The sequence below is a fragment of the Fundulus heteroclitus genome, chromosome 11 (assembly GCF_011125445.2).
Source record: "Fundulus heteroclitus isolate FHET01 chromosome 11, MU-UCD_Fhet_4.1, whole genome shotgun sequence".
Lineage (NCBI taxonomy): Eukaryota > Metazoa > Chordata > Actinopteri > Cyprinodontiformes > Fundulidae > Fundulus > Fundulus heteroclitus.
In genome coordinates, this window is record NC_046371.1 from 33,777,318 (window position 1) to 33,797,249 (window position 19,932).

Genomic DNA, 19,932 nt, shown 5'->3' on the forward strand with positions numbered 1-19,932 from the left:
CTGTAACACAATGGTTTGAATTTTGATTGGCTGCTGTTTGGGGGATTATTGTCCTCTTCCATCAGCCGGTTTGGGGCTAAGCTTCAGCTTTGGCTTTATATTTGAATCTAGATCATTTTGCTAGACAGAAACTAGTCGACTCAATCACTCCAAGGAACGAAGGTCCCTTGACTGCAAAACCAAGCACAAATCATCAATTCTCCACCGCCATGCTTCAGTTGGCTGCACATTACAAGCCCTATATTACCAAAATCACATCAATCTACTATAACACAATATCGCCACCTAGTTTTACTTAAGAGTGTGCTGTTAGCTAAATAACTCCAATGTATTTAAAGTGTTTTTTAGCTTTATAAATTTTAATTTAAATGCACAAGTTGTATATTAGGACTAGGGTTAAATTAGCCTGCAGGAAACAAAGCATCTCTACAACCAAAAAAGGCGACAAGACTGAAACAAACAATAGATTTCTGTTTATTGGTTCCCAGTATTCTTACAGAAGATTGAGCATAGAACGCTCTAAAGGAAAAAAGAAACATCCAAAACGTCCAAAAATATCAGACATCGTAGCCAATGAGACCGCCTTTGCCAATGCACTCTCCGATGTAGAACCACATCAGCACTTCGGTGGCCACCAACCCGTTCCTCACAGCATCCTGAAACAAAGAGATTTCATCAGCAAGGCAACTGTGCAGTCAATGTTTCACATCACATTAAATGTGTTTTTCAGTGAAGACGAGTCAGGTGGTCGTTTCCACTTCTAAAATTGAAGTTAGAGGAACCAAAACAGGATGTTCCTTTCGCTTGCTGCTTTTAAAGAGATAAGGGATGTCAGCAAATAACACAAAGCTAAATCAATCACAGCAACGTGCCTTTGTTTCAATATAAAGTCCAAGTGTGTCACCGCACATGCTGGATATCTCTCAGTTTGGGTTAAGGCTTAAGAAAAACTCTCAGGGGAACAGAAACAGACCCGAAGTTACTATAGTATAACAACCTAACACAAAACGGTAAATCAGAGCTTTTTGACATTTTACAGTTTATTTTTGAATAGATTTTGTAGAAAAAAAATATCAGTAGTTTAATATTTTGTGAAATTGAGCACACTTTCTGGTGTGCAAATAAAAAAAAAAAAAGAAAAAAAAAAAAGAGGAAGAGCTATACGCTGTTTAGTTAAAAGAGATATGCTGTAATTTAGCTGGGCCAATAAAACAGACCAATCCCATAACCTGGAGGATTTAACAGCGAAGCAAAAGGAGACAGCTTTGTAACTTTGCCCTGTTTGACAAACCACTTAGTTCATTCTAAACAGTGTTGACCTTTCAATCAACGCAAAGAGTAGCAACTAAAGAATAAACTTTTAGAAAAGGAATCCAGTGTTGGCCCTACCATTCTACAAGAGATGGGGTGTGCCCCACCCTGCCAACAAAATGGCCAGCCCCTACAAGAAGGTCATAGCATGTGATAAAGTATCAAACGTCTGTATGTGTTCACGGTTAATTTCATTTAAATGATCAGCCTCTCTAAGGCTCCCACATACATGGGTGTACCAGAGTGGAAAGGTAAGTGCAGAGCTCCATCTGACGAGTGCGTAGGCGGCGTCTCACTATTAACTGCTCGGCAGGAAGGAGTCATTGCACTGAACTGTGTGACACCGAGCTGACAAACTGACCTGCTCCAAGACAGCCGCGACTCACAAGCACCTGGCCGTCACAGCCACTCTGTGGCGTACTGACAGGTGGGGAATGTAGGAATTTATCACAAGAAATGAAGCCGAGAAGTGCGCTCGACTATCAAGGGTAAGACGTCCATGGAGCGTCTCACAGTTTGTGCACAGTACACCCAGCTGTGCTGGAGCCTTCAGTCATGAGTCGCCCCCCCCCCTTTTATTTTCAGCTCAGGTAACCTCACACTCCTGGCGGGAGTGTGAGGTTACCTGAAAAGCCCCTGGAAAGCTGTGGTAAAACATGGATTGAAAACAGAATATAGAACGGGTTAACGAATGGTCCAATAACCTGATGTTTTTTCCCCCATCACAAAAAATACCCTTGAGTTTCCTCTTTTAATAGGACTGTATAAATGTTTAAGCTAAACACGTGGTCTGGGAGTCATTAAAAAGTTGTTTACAGTTCCTTTAGAGAAGATGGGTGGTGTTGGTGCAGGCCCATCACTGCGGCCTCAGCCAGGGGTCCGTTTTTCGTACGTTGCTTAAAACATCCGAGATCAAATGACACATCCAAGATGATTTCATCGGCTAATCATGATCCGGCTAATTGGGTTCTTCGAACACACCTGTTGTTTATGATTAGTATGGCTGAATTAAGTTATCTGAGATAACTGCACGTTCATGCCTTTGTTTAAAAGGGGAAATGTATCGATAGTAGAAACAATGATCAGTAGCGCTGCTATTGGCTGTTCAGCATGGTCAAAGAACGCCCACAGTTTTTCTCCCAAGCAGAACACGAGCTTTTAATGGAAGGTTATGCTGAATTTGAGTCATTAATTAAAACACCTCAAAATCTGTTAAAGCCAGGAGAGAGGGCTGGCAAAAAGTAGCAGACAAATTAAATCGTAAATACTGTCCATTGTAGATGTTTCTATCACTTTCTACAGTATGAAATTTTACAGTTTAATAATTTCATATTTACTTTGTTCTTTTATATCAGAGCCTCCATGGGACCCACTAGAACATGGGGACAAGTAAAAGTGAAATACAAGAATATTCTACAAAATGGTAGCCTTTAATTATTATACTTTATTTTAAAAAGCCACTTGTTATGTCAAGAGATCCAAATTTCGGTGTCATTCCTTAGACACTGGAAGTAAAGGACACGTGCAAACTGGGAATTTTAACAAAACAAATTCTTTGTCTAGAAAAAATTAAGGTCTTCCTTTTCCAAGTCATACACATTTTACATGGTAAAACTGTATTGCTCTGTGTCTAGATAATCCGTCCATAGTTTTTTCTAATACAATATACGGCTCGACAGGAAGCAAGCCTTTCAAAGTAAAACTAAACTTCACAATAAAATGGCCTGAACAAATTTTCTTACTGAATATGATAAAAAAATAAAAAGCAAACCATCATACAAATAACTTAAATATTTTCTATTTATGGCTCTAACACTACTTTTTCCTCTTTAAAGGCCACTGTTAAATGATGTGCTTGTCTGTTTATAACAGCCACCAAGAAAAATCTCTCTACAATTATACTGATGTGCTAAAGGATCCTGTCTATTGCGCAATACGTGATTAATTCGAAAAACTCTGCAAATTATTCTTGCACCTTCCGCAACAGGTTGCAGTCGTAAAAATGGACATGGCTACGACAGACTTCCCTACCTCCTCCGCTTATACAGCTGCGATCTAATCCTGTTTACATGAAATAAGCCTGCTCGCGAGCTGGCGCACATGTTGCTATGACAGCAAGTCCAGGATGAGTTTCGAAGAACCGAACAATCCAAGATAATGCCAAATCGTCAACAATCAAATCCAGCTAACTGAGTTAGCGACGTACGAAGAACGGGCCCCAGGACCACTAAACGGGGTTTGTTGTTGTTGTTGTGGTGGGTGGAGCGCACCTTCATGGTGGTCTGGCCGAGGCGGCCCGCCTGGAAGGCCTTGACCAGATTGGAGGCTCCCTCGATGGCCTTGGGGATCTCAGCGGGGGTCGGGGGAACCAGCTCAACGCGAGCATAATACCAGAAGGTTGCTAGCCGAGGCTTGGAATAGGTGACAGCGGCTGCAGGGGGAGACACATATCACAGTCAGCCCAGGTGTCAACCTATAATACTTTACTTTAAGAGATCAAACCGGGCTGCAGCGCTGCTAAGTAGCATCAGTTGCACAGCTCCATGCCAGAGGAAGCAGCCAAGCTCCTTACGCGGGCAAAGCAACATTTACCGGGTTGCAACCACTGAGCTATATTATACACATTTTGCCGAAAAACTGAAGTCACTGGCCGCCATCTTGCTCCTCCCTACTCTCACAGAATCCAATAGGATTTGGTTGCAACAAAAAGCAGTTTTCTGGCTGTGTGAAATCGTTTCATAGGTAATTCTACAGTCAGTGGATGTACTAACACTTCACATCAACTACTAGGAAATTAGGTGCTGAAATATTTTACATGTTATTCATCTTAACTATACATATAAGTATATATAAATATTTGTACATGTATAATGTATATATATATGAATACATATATGTAAATATATGTTTTTGTATATTGTTATTTATATATTTATAAATGTTATATATGTATATTTAAATGAATAAAATGCAAAATATTTCAGCACATGACTTTCTCAGTACTTGATAGTTTTAGAACATAACATAAAAGTATATGGCATTTGACATTTTAAAAGTTTTAAGCCCCCCCTGAACATGAGAAAATCCTCGTTATTCGATGCTGTAGCGCACATATTACCTAGTTACTGGGGGGAAATAGGGAGTACCAATATGGCGGCTGGTGGCTTCAAAGCGACTCGTTCTAACAGCGGGCGATTAGCACTCCAGTGTATTATACAGTTCAGTGATTACAACAAAAAGCTCAACATTAAATTAGCGCGCAGTCATTTTAAGGCTAAATAGAAGCTTCCGCTTCATTCATCTGAAAGCTACGTCACCACCGATAGCATCCTCCTCCTCCTCCTCGATCTGTCGAAGTCTTACGTATAAAGATTGATCCTAGATAATAAAAACACAGAGCAAAAACAAAGGTAACTCACCCCCAACAAGAGTAGGTATTTTAGCAACCATTTTCTGCACAGCCTGTGCCATGGTGGAGCGTTTATAGATGCTGAGTTTCCCCCGGTTCTGCTAGCCCACTGAATGTCACCTCCAGCCGAAGGACCACTGACTCCAGCTGAGCTGACCACGCTACTGCCTGTGCACAAACCACCGGCGTCCCGTTGCTGCCATCTTCTGGACACAGACGGTCCCTACATATCAAGATTTGTCGCTCGCCAATATTACGTGCCAGTTTGATTTGCAGTTTTTACAGTTTTTATTGGTTGCGTTGACCTGTTTCAAGAAACTGGCAACCTCTCAATTTTCAGCATCTCCATCTCTGCAGAGCAAAGGACACCTCTTGCAAATGAGTTAACCCATTTTCATTGGTTTAACCCATTTTCCCCACCCTTTTGCAAAACAGTTAACGCAGATGTCATTCAAGCGGTCCAAACTCCATTGCTTTAGCTGTGGTAGCAAAACAGAAACCATTTGTTCCAAGCGCTTAGAAACTTCTTGATCAGAATGAAATCACTGGAGCACCTGATTGACACTTCTTTACACAATTTTTCAATTTGCAGTCAGTTTGCAGGCTTTATGTAAAAGATGCCATGTTGTGTGTTGTTCTTTGCAAGCATGGATGGTCTAAGGCAGATGAGAGTCAGAATAAGAGGTAGATGGTTTAGGGGAAGAAGATTATGAGAAAGAGGAATCCGTGTGCAAGGTGGCAGTGTAGCTGGAAGGGCTGACGTTACAGATGAAATTTGGGCAACTATGATTGATCATGTAGTAAATCATGGCCTTTCACTTAGAGGGGCGGGACAAAAAGTCCAACCTGTTCTCAACAGAAACACGGCTGCATCAATTGTAAAAATCCAATTGTCAAAATCCACATTTTTCAAAACAGTTAACGCAGACACCTAAACAGTGGCACCAACGGTCAAAATGACACATTTTGTTTGTGAAAGGCTCCAACTCAGCCAAAACATTTAAAATATGGAACAAAAGCACATTTTAACCTCAAACAACATAACTTGCACACAAATGTTTGAGCCCTTCCAATCACTCATTACACAAGGGGCAACCAAATACCGCACTCAATGTGAATCAGTGCAGCATTGCTGGTCATTGTAGCCAAAGACTGTACGCAGCTTACATGTCAGTATCATTTGTAGTCAAATTTGCCTTCTTGCAAAAAATGTATCCAGAATCAGATGTGCATTGATGCAAATTTTATTGATTAATCATTCTTTTTTTTTAAAGATTGTGGCTACAAATGAAATATTCCTACAGAAAATACTAGAGCTGTCTGTCTCTTCTAGTCTCTTCTCTCTTAACGAATAGGCCACATGGCCTCATCTTCATCACACTCAATATTTTCCCTTGCGATGCACCAAGGGAAACATCTTCTTGCATGACTGATCCATCCTTGACATGCCTCTGCATCTATATCATGGGCAGCAGCAGTCATTGCATTGAGCAAGGGCATCTGCTCATAGGGGAAGTGATCATATACCTTCCATCTCCATGCACTGAAGAATTCCTCTATAGCAATAGATAGAGATGTATATACTGTATAGCAGCAATACCTGCTCTCCCATCGAAAAACTCTTATAATGGATGCAACCGTGTTTCTATTGAGAACAGGTTGGACTCTTTGTCCTGCCTCTCTAAGTGAAAGGCCATGATTATTAAATCATGATCAATCATAGTTGCCTGAATTTCATCTGTAACTTGAGCCCTTCTAGCTACACTGCCACCTCGCACAGAGATTCCTCTTCCTCGGACTCCTCTTCCCCTGAGCCCTCTACCTCTTATTCTGACTCTTATCTGCCTTAGACCATCCATGCTTGCAAAGATCAACACACAGCATGGCACCTTTTAAGGCCTGCAGACTGACTGCAAATTGAAGAGTTGTGTAAAGAAGTTTCAATCAGATGCTTCAGTGATTTCATACCGATCAAGAAGTTTCTAAGAGCTTGGAACATATGGTTTCTGTTTTGCTACCACAGCTGAAGCAGTGGAGTTTGGACTGCTTGAATGACATCTGCGTGAACTGTTTTGCAAAAGGGCGGGGAAAATGTGTCAAACCAATGAGAATGGATTAATTCTAGCTACCTTATATTTTAAACAAGGAATGAGAGGCTTCACAGGTTTGTCATTCATTTCAGTTTTATTTCAATAGTGCCAATTGACATCACATGTCATCTCAAGGCACTTTACAAAGTTATTTGAATCAAATCATACAGACAGACTGGTAGAAAAGATTTTTATCTAAGGAAACCCAGCAGATTGCAACGAGTCATTGACTCTTAAGCTTTTATTTAAGAATCAACAATTCTGAAATAAATAATTATTGATACCCATCCTCAACAGTATCAGGAATTAAGTTATTCATAATCTTTCACTATCTTTTGATTAATCCAGGAGAACATAAAAGAACACAAACTCGGCATGAAACAATCCCTACAAAGAGACTTCAAAACAGTTTTGGGTCTCTTTCTAAAGTTGAAAGAAATTGTTCTCACCTAATGTTGAGTTATGCTATCTAAATTTAATCTGAGGTAAAAATGTTGTAGAGGGAAAACCAGGCAGGGAGGATCAGAAGGACCTTTTCTTCATCCGCTTCTCACATCAGAACCTGTCACAAGTATGAGGAGGGCTTGGCTTGGTCCCAATTTAGGTGCTGTCTGACCCTCAGAACTTTATTTTGATTGCAGCCCATATGGTTTGCTGATGGGAAATCTCTGAATAAACAGGGAAGTTTACTCCAACAGAGAGGTTGCAGGTTCATAGGACCCTTAGGATGTCTCGGTGGGTCCTCACTGAAAAACAAAGTGGCACCACAGTGTGTGTCTATGTAGAAGGAAAAAACACTCTGTTGGAACTAAAAAGACAGCCCGCTGTGCATAAAAACATTGAAACCAGGGGGTTAGGCCTACTTCTTTTTGTTTGTTTGTATGTCTGAGCTCACGACTCGCAACTTAACTGTGGAAGTTAGCCAAGTCAACTTTATTGTCAATTTTGCTATATCTACCCAACATACAGCTGAATTAAGACATTGATCTCATGGACTCACGGTGCAACAAGCAACCAAGATCTAAAATACAAACAATCACCAGATTAACAGGCAATAAAACAGGCAGAGGTAACAATGCAGTGAGGGACTTAGCAACTTGAGGCGGATAAGCCTGTCAACGAATCAGAGAGGAAATTTGGCAGATAGCCTAAATGGCCGCATCCCATTATGCATCCAATAAATAAAAAGGTACTTTTTCCTACCACCTTGTTTCAACTTGAGAGAATGCAAAACATTTGGTGCCGTACATACTGTAAAGCAGCCTGGAGCTGAGTTACCTCAAGGTTTCAAACATGTACTCTAAGGAATAGGAAAGCTGACCTGCATTTTGAAGAGTTACACATTATCCCCAATTTATAATAACGAATCAATTCAAGCTGGTTTGTTTTTGTATTCTGTGTCCTCTTCCCGAATTTTCAGCAAACTGCCTGTAATGGGGCAGTTCTGCTCCTCAAAAAGGATATTTCAAGATGGCACTCTGGCCTCGTCTATAAAATGGTAACTTGAATTTGTATGACCTTCAGCCACCACCACAGCAGAGACTGTGGTTAGGGACTTCCCTAAGGTTCTTGACACTGCCAAAGAAGAGCCTGAGCAAGGTGGCTGCCAGGGGGAAGTCAGTATGCGGTCTGGACCGACACCAGACCTAGCCAGGATTTGTAGTTTATTTTAAAAGGTTTCATGACTTCATAACTTCTAAACTATAGCAGAACAAGATAATTCTCTTTAAAAGGAAATCCAAACAAAAAGATCTCACATCAGCACAGCAAGGTCTGAGAAAAACTCACTTGAAGGTCTTGGGCCGTTGTCTGCTGGACAAGAGGTTAATTTGACCAGATCTAAAAGGCACAGGGACGGCACTTTGAAAAGCTGAATGGAAGTAGCTAAATGTGTGTAAGGAGTCAGATATGAGGCGTTTGTGTGCACTGCAGTAACTATGAGTGTGGGTGCTGTTCTAAGATGTGGATGTTCTGGTCCTAATGAGACAGCACTCAAGTGGATAATCCCAAATGATATTTTGATGACGGATCAAAAATCAGATGAAATCATTTAAAAATCCGCCTCTGGGCCAAATCCTACAGTGGCCCTGAAGTGCAAAGCACTACAACATTTAACAAAAGTGCTACAACATTACACAGTGATCAATTCTGTCACGTTTTAATGCAGGTGAACCCAATTTTCAGCCAGACACAGAGATACATTTTAAAGGGTTTATCGAAGGGGTGAATAATGGCAGATGAAGCAGGCAAACAGTCACAGTCTTGGCAGAGAATCCTGGTAGAAAGGGCTGGTTTACTGGGATGAGCAGAGAACCACCAGAACGGGTAAGCAAGCAGCTGAAACTCACGGAGGAACAGGCAGCAAAGCAGCATGGAGACTCGGGCAATGTCAACTAGGAGAGTTCAGCAGGCAGGGCACACAGGATCCGGTAGAGCAGGAAACAGGCTGAGCTGCAGCACGCAGACACTGGCGACCTTAGCAGGAGAGTCCAGCTGGCAGAGCACACATGAGCAGGTGAAGCAAAGGCAAATCTCACAGGAAGAGCAATGAAGAGAGTGAGCAATGAGGAGCAGGAAGAAGTGAGTGAGAGAGACGTTCTGGCAGAGGCAGGTATTAGTAGGCTGGTGAACAGGTGAGCTGAGTGACTAATTAGTGGGAACAAGTGCAGATAATCTAGAGTGGGATGGTGTCTGGAGGCAGACTGAGCTGGAAGGATAACTGCTGGTGGTTGAAACGGTGAACGAATGAACAATAAAGTCCTCATAAGTGTAATGTTAAACTAAACAGAACCATAACTATGACAGATTTGTGTTTTATTTGTGCTTTGAGTCCTGTTTCTGTCAGCTAGTGTTTGACAAGGCATTTCTTTTTGCGTTAACCACAGTGACTAACTGACCTGCTGCCACTGTGAAGCAAGTTCTACACTGGTGGCAACAAGACACAAAAACTGAAGCTGCAAAGTTATCTTGTGTCACTCCCATAACCCACTGGTTTATGATCCAGAGACAAAGTATATTTAGATGAATCTTTGGCAAAGAAATTGATTTCTTTATTGTAGTCTTACATAATGTACAGTCTGTCATACCAGCTGTTACATAACATACAGAGAATTTTATCAGACAAAGTTTAGTTAAAGATATATACATTTTAACAACAGCATGAAAAATATCTTTGTTATTTTCTACCATCTCAGAAAGTTTGGATTTCCTTTTAATCCCCGGTGTGTGATTGAGGTAACTTTGGTATAAAAATTTTTCATCAGTGATTCACCAATATGAACAGTATCAAGAATTACAGAAATGCAATTTTGTACTGAATAAAAACTATGCTAACGGAAATTTTTTAAATACGGGTTATACTCCAGACTTACAAACTGCTTATTTGAATCTCTGCTTCTTCTTCTTCTAAAAAAAACAAAACAATCCTGGCTGCGATGCATCCCTGTCACGTGACCGAACAAAAATCAAATGACCAACCTCCTTCCCCCTCTTCAAACACAGGCACAAAAGGCATCTAGATGGAAATAAACATTGGTGCATAATATCGTCCCAGTTTTAGTAATCGGGCCGATACCGATATGTTAAAAAATGACTAACATTGGCCAATACTGATGTTAATGCCGATATATCGTGCATCCCTAGTTTTTGTCTTCTTCAGCTCTTTTAATAAAATCTCCAAAAAGGTGCTGGGAAAAGTCTTCAAAATTGTTCATGCTCACAAAAATGAAATCTCAAAATCTTCCTTTTCCTGCTGACATAAAACCACAATAAGTAGTAAGGACAGTGCTCAAAGATGACTGTAAATGTTTGGTTATCAGAATTGATATTCCCTCACCTTTCTGTCTGTGACATTAGATGCTGGCCTCTCTTCCTCCTTCTTTTTGTTGTAGCTTATCTGATCCATAACCAATAAGGAAAGACTGTTCCCCCCACTTTTCACCAGTGTGATCACATCATCCAGACATTTCTCCTCCACATTTTTGCTGTTAACTTCCAATACAACATCTCCGGCAACCAGCCCTGCTCTTTGTGCAGGACCTCCAAAAACCACCTACAGCAGAAGAGAAATGTCAACAACTGAATGAACCCATCTCCCAAAATCTTTGTGCTGATGAGTGCAGGTAGTTGTGAGGTGCATGAGTGGCAGGTCCCACCTCACTGATGAAAGTCCCAGGTCTCTGTAGAAAAGAGTCCAGGTGAAAGCCATATCCAAGAGGACTTTTTTCGATTGTGTAGAGTTTAGAATTGCAAAAGTCATTGGCATCCTTTGGTAACAGCTGAACATCTTCAGTGTTCCTATTTTTTTTCTCAGCTTCCTCACCATCACAGAACAGAAGAGGAGACAAGCCCAGCTGCAGTAAAAAAAAAAAAAGACAACGAACAATAAAAGCAAAGTATGATACAAACATATGTTACAGGAGGCTTACCTCAGGATATGTGTTCTTGAAATATGTGCTACAATCTTAATTCGCCTATCGCTTCATTTCATTTTTAAGGAAAAAACCCTCTTCTTTAGCATTGTATAGTTGTCCTCAGTAACAGTTATTAACTACGTGGTTTGGCTGATTTTCACAAATTCTATACCCATCCCATTTTGCTGTTGCTTTGACCGCAGTTATCATGTAGTGCTCCGAGAAGTTCCACCTGAAGTACATTAAGGATGCCATCCCTGCTGGCCTGGACAGCCTGTAGTTTATCTACAGGGAGTATCGCTCAACAGAGGATGCTGTCTCGTTCACTTGGGACGGCTCTGACTCCTCTCCAGCATCCCAACACCTAGGTTAGGATGGACTTCATGGACTTCAGCTCAGCCTTCAACACCGTGCTCCCAGACATGCTGGATCTGAAACTGCACAGCCCGTGATTATCTCCATCTCTCTGGTCTTGGATCAGTGACTTCCTCACCAACAGGAAGGCTGAACACACTCTTCTATGCATACAGGGGAAGGTGGCGGAGCATGTAGACCACATTAGGTTCCTGGGCATTCACATCTCCTCTGACCGCTCCTAGACTGTGAACACCTCCCACCTGGTGAAGAAGGCCCAATGACGGCTCTTTTTTATCAAGAAACTGAAATGGACTGGACTTTCTACTCAGCTGCTAATAAACTTTTATAGAGCTGCAATCGAAAGCATCTTTTTGTCTAAGCTTAGCAGTGTGGTATGGGAGCTGCACAGCACAGGAGAGGAAGGATCTAGCATCTACAAGTTCTAGACAGGGTCCAGAAAAGGGCCAGACGTATAGCCACAGATCCCACCCACCAGAGCAATTCATTGTTTGTCTCGCTTCCATAAGGTAAACAATTCAGGGCCATTACATTGAAAACTAATAGACTTAAAATAGCTTCTTTTACAAAGATGTGAGGGCTATTGCGCCCTGCTGAGAATCAAAAAACCACCAGCCCAGTTCATAATGTGCTACATGTTTACAAACACGCTACTGGTTCCAAAGGTTCTTGATCCAATGAGAATTATTTACACTGTTTCACACATGCTAATGTCTATTTGCACACTTTAGTTTCTCAGGGAATGTTTGTTTGGACATCTATGCACATTGCACAGTTCTGTAACTTGAAGATTTAAATTAATCTCACAGAATTTTACATCATTCTGTAAACTGACTGCTACCTGTTTTTTTTTTTTTGTCTCAAGCATCATTTAACTTGAACATTTCGACATGAAATTTAAATTTTTGATAACGACAATTTGCACATTTTTAACTTCTCAGGGAGCGTAACTAATCTGATACACTGATCCAACAACAGTTATCTACATCGTCTTTAAAGGGACTACTATCTGTCTTCTTGACTCAAACATGAATCTTATCAGATGCTAAGGACTATTTTCATGCTTTAAGCTTCTCAGGAAGTCTTATTGGTGCATTGAACTAATTTCTTTTTGAAAAATATTATGTATTGTGTCTGTGTGTTATGTGTAATCTAAATGCATTCTGAGCTGGTGTCTCACCAAAATTGCATTATGATAACATGGTAACACACAATTGCAATAAAGATTTTTGATGCTTGATTGATTTTCTTACAATTGATTGTTTGATTGCCTGGATGATTATTGGATTTGTCTGTTGATTGAGCAGTTGATCAGTCAATAGTTTCTTTTTTTGGGGGGGGGGGGGGGGTCTATGAGCTGGCTTGTCAGCTGGCTTGTCTGTAGGTTGGTTAGTTTGTTGGTCTAGTGGTTTGTCAGTTTATTGTTAATTTATCTGGTTGGTTTGTTGGTTGGCAGATTGTTTTTATATCTTTTGGTGCTTTTGTTGTTAGTTTGGTTAGTTGATTGGTTGATAAGTTTGGCTGTTGGTTGGTCAGTCAGTTGTTTATTTATTTGGTTGATCTGTTGGCTGGCCTTTCTGTCATTCTAATAGTTGGTCAGTCAATTCTTTGTCTATTCAATTGGTTGGTTGGTGGGTTTGTTGGCTCGTTAGTTGGTCAGTTGATTGATTGTTCATTTGCCTGCTTTGTTGGTTGCTTACTTGATTAGTTGGTGGTTTTGCTGGCTGACAGGTCAGTTGGTTGTGTTGGGCTTTGATGGCTCGGTAAGCATTAACCAAGAGGGATAAATCCTCCGATCATAAAATTAGCAGGGCTTAATGCAAAGAATGAAACAATGTTTGTCTTTAGATGCATTTAGACAGATGACCTTCACAGGGTACATTCTGCTTCTCGCCCATTGCTGCAACCACCTTATAACCCTGAATGAGGTTGACTGGGTATAGAAATTGGATTGCTCTTTTGGCCCTTTGTTTTTGCCCATTTGCTACAAAAACTAATAAGTTATTCTCATTTGATTGGTTTTAGTAAAAAACATATAGTGTGATGGGCATAAAAGTAGTAGTTTTTTTAATCAACACAGAAATGATCAGATTGCTAATAGATGAAAACTTTGCATATAGACAAAATAAACATTGTAAAGAAAATGCAAAAGTGAAGAACAAATAAAGTCTAATTCCTACAATGGTATCTTAAGAAAAAGGAAGTAATAAAGTTCCTGAAAAAAACAAAAAAAAAAAAAAAAAAAACAAGTGGATAATGATCTGGCCCTGTACAGGAATTACAAGATGTATCACACTTCAACGTGCAAGTCCTCTTTTCCCAAGTTTCGGTATATATTTCTTTGAGCATCCTTGTGTTTTTCCAAAAATACAACCAGTTTTGTCTAACAGTATTATCTCTGGTATCTTTCATAGTTACTACCAAAGGAATGGGAATTTGTTTTTAACAATCCGCAAATAACAGAGCTACCGGAAAATTGTCATGCACAGGAAATATTCAATTTTAAATCTAAGCAGAATTTCTTCAACCCTGTTGAACTATTCCTTTAATCCAGTTTTATGGATTACAAGAAAGTCTAGCTCTGGGATTTTGGGATGGCAAATCCCTTCTACACAAGTGCTTAAGATAAAAAAAAACAAAAACTATGTTGAGTGAGACTTTAAGCGATTCCCACCTGGTTGTAATACCCTAACCCAGATTGTGTGATTGTGGTGAGGAAGACCTGCTTTCCACTTAGTCTCACTCTTTCCACAATCTCCTCGTGTCTGAGTGAATCCACTGATTCTCCATTGACCTCCAGCAGGATCTCTCCATCCTGCATACCTGCCTTCTCTGCTGGACTGCCACTGTCCACCTCACGCAGAACATGATCTGATAAATAAAATAAATTTAAACCAAAAAAGGCAAACAGGGTTCGCTTATATTTCCGTTTACACCATTTTCTTCTTCTCACATGTGTTTCCTGAAGGTGTCCTCTCCAGTCGGAGCAGAAACCCATACCCTTCTGGCCCAGAGATCAGGTGGAGCTTTCTGGCTCTGAAGGGCAGCTTGTGCGGCGCAGCCATGGCGGGCAAAATAGGCATCTTCCTTCGCATGTAGATCCTCTCACTTTCACCGTCTATCACCAGGATTGTGATGCTATTTCCACATTTTTTCATCTACAACAAAACCAGAAAAGATCATTGTTGAATTTAGATTTTGCATTCGTTCTGAAATACTATGCCATCCTAATGTGATAGTACAAACCATTCGACTGAGGGCAGAATGTGTAAGGTGGGACACCATTGCTCCGTTCATCCACACCAGGTGATCTCCCTTGCAGACTCCTGCCTTTTCAGCCGCACCGCCATTCACCATGTTCACCAAGAACCGGCCTTTCTCTCCTTGGATGCAGACACAGGAGGATCAGCCTAATATTGCTGTGCCTACATCAACAGAACAGCTATCTAATCTTGAACATTGGACCTTTTGGGATTGCCAGGAGTCAAGTTACCTTCCAAGGCTGTAAAGCTGATACCCAGACCTGAAGCAGGATCCTTGGTGATGTGGCAGAGCCTGGGAGGCTTGCATGGTTCTTCATCGAGGGTTCCTGATAACAGTCGGAGGTCCTGACCTCTTGCCACAGACTGCTCGTATTCCTCACCATCCAGCACCAACAAGCATAACTGCTGTCCACTAAGTTTAATCTTCCTAGCAACCTGGTGCACATATAATAGCTCAAGACAGAATTCATAATATGCCCCAAGTCAAGAGTGACATCTGGATAAAATGATCTTACCTCAGGATGGGGAACATCTTCAACATAGCAGTTGTTGACCTCTAGAAGCCTGTCTCCGTCTCGAAGGCCACTGCGTGCAGCGATGCCCCCTGGCACCACGTTTCTAATCACGTGTCCATGGCTACCTCTCTCCAATCTCAAGTTGAAGCCGTAGGTGTCCCCTTCTTCTCGTTTGAGAATGCATAGGCGTGGCCTGGGAGTCCACACAGAATCTGATTTAAAAGAGGAAAATAGGCTTTGTTTTAAAGAGTAGCTCGTCTTGGTGCTGTGTTGTACCGCACTTTGAAGAAAGTGCAAGCATGATACCTGTGCAGTCTGTGATGACCAAGGCAGGGTTGTCGATTCCCACTCTTGGATCAAATGTAAATTTCCTTTGGGACAAAAGTCAAATTTGTCATTAGCCAGAAAATATATGACTAGGTGAATTTAAGTGTCTTACAGTAGGATAAAGCTCGGAGTTTGTGAGATGCTGCTTAACTGCACAACCTCACCTTGAATTACAGCATTTATCTCTGCACAGCAGGAGAGGCCTTATGTGCAGCCTCAAAGTATTTCAGATTACTGCAGCCCTAAAAATCTTCACGCTAACCCAAGCGGTACATCACTTTAGAGAACATATCGAGACTGATACACTAATGGGGCACAAGAAAAATCTCCGTTCTGTTTAATGCTTTATCTGGTTGTTGTACTCTGTGACACAGAACCAGTCAAAATGTCAAACTAAGCACTTTCCATTCCAGTTAATAATAACCCAAATCAGTTAGAGTTTTTAATAATGGTTGAACAGGGAACAGGGTTTAAAAAACATGTTAGAATAAATACAACAAACAAGAAAGTGGACTTACTCTGTCAACATGATGACTTCCAGCACACCATTAAAAAAAACAAAGAAGACACGAGGTGAATATCTTTGGTTGCATAAAACTTTAATTATAAAAGTCCTTATCTGCTCATCTGCTGATGAGAGGATAAAAGACGTTTACATAATACAGTTTACCATTTAAAATTTTAAACCTCTGCTTTCAAAATATTGCTGCTTATAACACTGCACACACACTCATTACCTATCAGCCATTATGATATTATGACATCCTGATATAACTGGACCTTATAGCTCTGGTTATGTCTAACTGGTAGTAAAACCTCCTTTTTTACAGTAGGGGTCATATCTGAGCCCTCGCTGATATATCTGCTGACTTTAACTGACAAGTGAAACTCCATAAAACTGGGTTTGACTTTGTTTCATCATCTTTGGTCTTTGTCCCTTTTAACAAGCTGGAGAAATTGCAAAACATAAAATCTGTTAGAGGAGCAATGTCCTAAAGCATGCCTGAAAATATCTGGATTACGTTCTTGATGTGGTGAGCTTGGACACCAGAACGGATCTGCGTTTTTGCATTCAGGCGCAAGCAGCACTGGCTCATACATTCCAAGAGTACAGGGCGTTTTCTGCAGAAGCACATCTGAGCCAGAGTGCACCGAGCAAGGTCCTTTCATTGTGGAAAAAATGTAATCCCTGCAGGGTAATGCAGTGCCTGGCAAAGGCCTTTATTTTCTTTGGAGTTTTTCCACAAGTTGTTTCTTTACAACTACACGCTTCAGTGAGTACTTCAGTGAGTACCCCCCCCCCCCACCCCCCAAATAAAAATCTGAAAAGTGTGGCTTGCAGTTGTATCCAGCACCCCCTGGGGTCAGTACTTTATCAAAAAAAAAAAAACTTTCAGTACAATTACAGCTGTAAGTGTCTGTGGGTTTGTCTGTGCCAGGTGTGCACATCTCAGGACCAAATTTATTTTCTTATTTTTCTTTACAAAACAGCTCTAGCTCAGTCAGGTGGAATGGAGACTGTGTTTGAACATCTGTTTTCAGGTCTTGCCACAGGTTATCATTTGAATTTATATCTGGACGTTAACTGGACCATTTTAACACATGAAAATACTTAACTCTAAATCATTAATTTTAGCTGAAGTTGTTTGTTTGGTTATATTGCCCTGCCAAAAGTTTAATCTCAATTGTTGTTCCATCAAAAACCATTTGAACCACCTGAGCTGTGGCTTTCTGCAGCTCCTTCAGAGGTATTATGGTTTTCTTGGTTGCTTCTGGGATTAATGCTCTCCTTACCAGGCGATGGGTTCAGGTAGGTTTGCAGTTGGGTCGTATTCTTTCCATTTTTGGACGGTGGATTGAATAATGTTAATCAGTGAAACATTCAGGGCTTGGGATATTGTTTCATAACCCAACTCTCTTTTAAACTTCTTCCTTGGTCTTCATCGCCTCAGTGGCTTTTACAGAACAGCTGGATTTATGCTGAGATGAAAATACTCACATTTACTAGTTAGATGACTTTTGAAAGCAGTTGGTAGCAATGGATTTCACTCAGGAGTATTCAAATAAAGGGGGCTGAATACAAATGTCCACCACGCTTTGCAGATGATAATTTTCCAGAAAATGGAAAGCCATGTATCATTTTCCTTTCCCTTAACTATCATGTCTATTTTGAGTTTGTTTGCCATGTTTTTGTAAATTGACAAAACGTAAAAAAAAAAAAAAAGTTGTTTTGAATACTTTTGCAAGGTACTGCAGATAGTTGTATTTGCTCTTCCCTGTCTCCCATAGTAAATGAGGTGATATGAAAATGCCTGCAGCATCACACTGAGCTGCCGCTGTGCCCTTCTCTAACAGTGCTACACATTCTGCCATATTTCTGTCTCTCTGACAGGACCAGCGTTACGGATGCTTAAAAATGTGCTGCCGTCGGATATCCAGCTCTTACAACAGACCTGTGTCACTCCACTCAGGCACCTCTGGACAGCTAATGGGTCACTGTTTGCTTTTCCTCTCATAAACCGTCTCTTCAGTCTTCACGTAAGGTCCAAACAGAATGATTGACTTCAGCTGATATTGTCTTGTACAGCCAGCGCTTTTGTATTTAAAGTAGGTGTCTTTTAAAACACACTGAATGCGATCAAATTTAATTAACTTAAACTTCTAATTTTGTACTGTCTTTCACAGCATCGTTCACGTACAGCAGGATCAGAACAATGAGAAAACAAACACAGAAAGGGTACTGCATGGAGCATAAATGCACAGTTGTGTGAAATGTAGAAGCCAGATGGAAACGAGCAGGATTAAAGCTACTGTAAAGCCACAAAACACAAGCATGTTAAATGACAGAATAAATGCACGCCTTACCTTCACCTGAGCTCATGTTGAGCTGCTTTCAACATCAGGACAGCAGACCACACAGAGGGAAGGACCTTTGTGAACGTATGTGCAGAGACTCCTCCCTTTGAGGGGTTAATGTTTGATCAGAGTGGGATGTTTTGAGCACACATGTCTGTGTCGCATTGTTATGCAGACAAAATGCGCAGAACGCTCTGAGCGATTGTTCCTAAGTGGTCTGTCTCCAAAGGAATAGTCAATACACAGAGCTTTGGGGGAAACTTTCAGATCATTGTTCTGCCGGAGTTACAGAGTTGCGACCCAGACTGGCAGTCAGGGTCAGGGCCGAAGATTGTGCGAAAACTGATAAACAATCCAATAGAAATACAGACGAGTGAAAAGGAAAAAACACCAACATCAGAATAAGTGAGCATAGATCCCAACATGCACACTGTTTGGAAATGTGTTGAACATTTTCAGACTTTGGCACTTTATAGAAGCACAGATTTTGATGTGGACGGTAAAGGGTGGCTGATTTCCAAATGTTTTGCTAATACGAGTTTTTTACTCGACCTGAACCAAATCAATACTTTGTAGAGCCGCCTTTTACTGGGGGTAGAGCTGCAGGTATCTAGAAAATGTCTCTACAGGCAGAAAAGTTTCAAACAGTCTGGTTCCAGACACATTGTCTCGGGTAGTCTGTCTGTTGTAATTAACAACCAAGTCTTGCCACAAATTCTGGTTTGGGCTCCGGTTTGGACTTTGACTGGACCATTGCCCCTGTCTCATATCTTTAACAGGATTTCTTGCAGGAACGCCCTTTATTCTGCTCCACCCATCTTCCTATCGACTCTGACCAGCACAGTGTCCCAGGTAAAGAAAATACTCTTCAACACATGACGTGGGGATCGTGTGCTCAGGATCATGTACAGCATTTGTTACATAGTTCATGGTTCCTCCTTCATAGTTGCAATAATTTTCAGGTTCAAGTCAGCAAGCTTCAATTTTGGTATCTTTGCCCCCTACATGGCTGGTGACAAATTTAAATGGGGCAAAAAATAACTTTGTTCTCACCACAACTCCTAGCTTCTCCCATCTAAGCTGTGGATCTCTGCAGCTCCTCCAGAGTAACAAAGGGCCTGTTGGCTGCTTTTCTGGTTAATGTTTTCCACATCCAACCTGTCAGTTTAAGTGTGCAGCCATATCTTGGCAGGTCTGCAGATGTGCCATACTCTTTCCTTTTTCTGGACTGAACAGGACTCTGTGAGATGTTCAGAGGTCTTGATATTTTTTAAACCCTAACGCTGCTTAAACTGTATCTCCGAGCTGTCTGCTGTGTTCCTTGGTTTTTGTGATGCTGATTTTCCATTAATCTGCTCCAACAAACATCTGAAG

General features: G+C 41.0%; 2 protein-coding genes across 3 annotated transcripts; both read right to left on the reverse strand.

Moving 5' to 3' along the window:
• Window positions 1–451: 451 nt before the first annotated feature.
• LOC118564601 (ATP synthase subunit g, mitochondrial-like) lies at window positions 452–4,871 on the reverse strand. Its single transcript, XM_036143419.1, has 3 exons — window positions 4,731–4,871; window positions 3,582–3,742; window positions 452–656 (listed from the first exon to the last, which is right to left on the reverse strand). Exons 1-3 carry the CDS (start codon window positions 4,780–4,782, stop codon window positions 558–560), a joined length of 312 nt encoding a protein of 103 aa, XP_035999312.1. The 5' UTR covers window positions 4,783–4,871; the 3' UTR covers window positions 452–557.
• Window positions 4,872–7,006: 2,135 nt separating this feature from the next.
• On the reverse strand, window positions 7,007–18,643 carry pdzd3b (PDZ domain containing 3b). Of its 2 annotated transcripts, none has more exons than XM_012865266.3 (11): window positions 18,568–18,643; window positions 16,221–16,236; window positions 15,682–15,746; window positions 15,376–15,587; window positions 15,091–15,295; window positions 14,844–14,980; window positions 14,551–14,755; window positions 14,272–14,468; window positions 10,965–11,162; window positions 10,646–10,861; window positions 7,007–10,561 (listed from the first exon to the last, which is right to left on the reverse strand). In XM_012865266.3, exons 1-11 carry the CDS (start codon window positions 18,581–18,583, stop codon window positions 10,526–10,528), a joined length of 1,503 nt encoding a protein of 500 aa, XP_012720720.2. In that variant the 5' UTR covers window positions 18,584–18,643; the 3' UTR covers window positions 7,007–10,525. The 2 variants fall into 2 exon arrangements, with proteins under 2 accessions (XP_012720720.2, XP_012720721.2); XM_012865267.3 differs by having other exon boundaries at window positions 7,008–10,558.
• Between the last annotated feature and the right edge of the window lie 1,289 nt (window positions 18,644–19,932).

Excerpts from the sequence above, each read along its gene's own strand:
- LOC118564601 (XM_036143419.1), bottom strand. The coding sequence starts at position 4,782 with ATGGCACAGGCTGTGCAGAAAATGGTTGCTAAAATACCTACTCTTGTT. Across the intron at positions 3,743-4,730 it reads AATACCTACTCTTGTTGGGG|CCGCTGTCACCTATTCCAAG; the intron begins GTGAGTTACCTT and ends CTCCCCCTGCAG. Across the intron at positions 657-3,581 it reads TCGGCCAGACCACCATGAAG|GATGCTGTGAGGAACGGGTT; the intron begins GTGCGCTCCACC and ends TCTTTGTTTCAG.
- pdzd3b (XM_012865266.3), bottom strand. Across the intron at positions 15,296-15,375 it reads AAGATGTTCCCCATCCTGAG|GTTGCTAGGAAGATTAAACT; the intron begins GTAAGATCATTT and ends TATGTGCACCAG. Across the intron at positions 14,756-14,843 it reads ATTCTGCCCTCAGTCGAATG|ATGAAAAAATGTGGAAATAG; the intron begins GTTTGTACTATC and ends GTTTTGTTGTAG.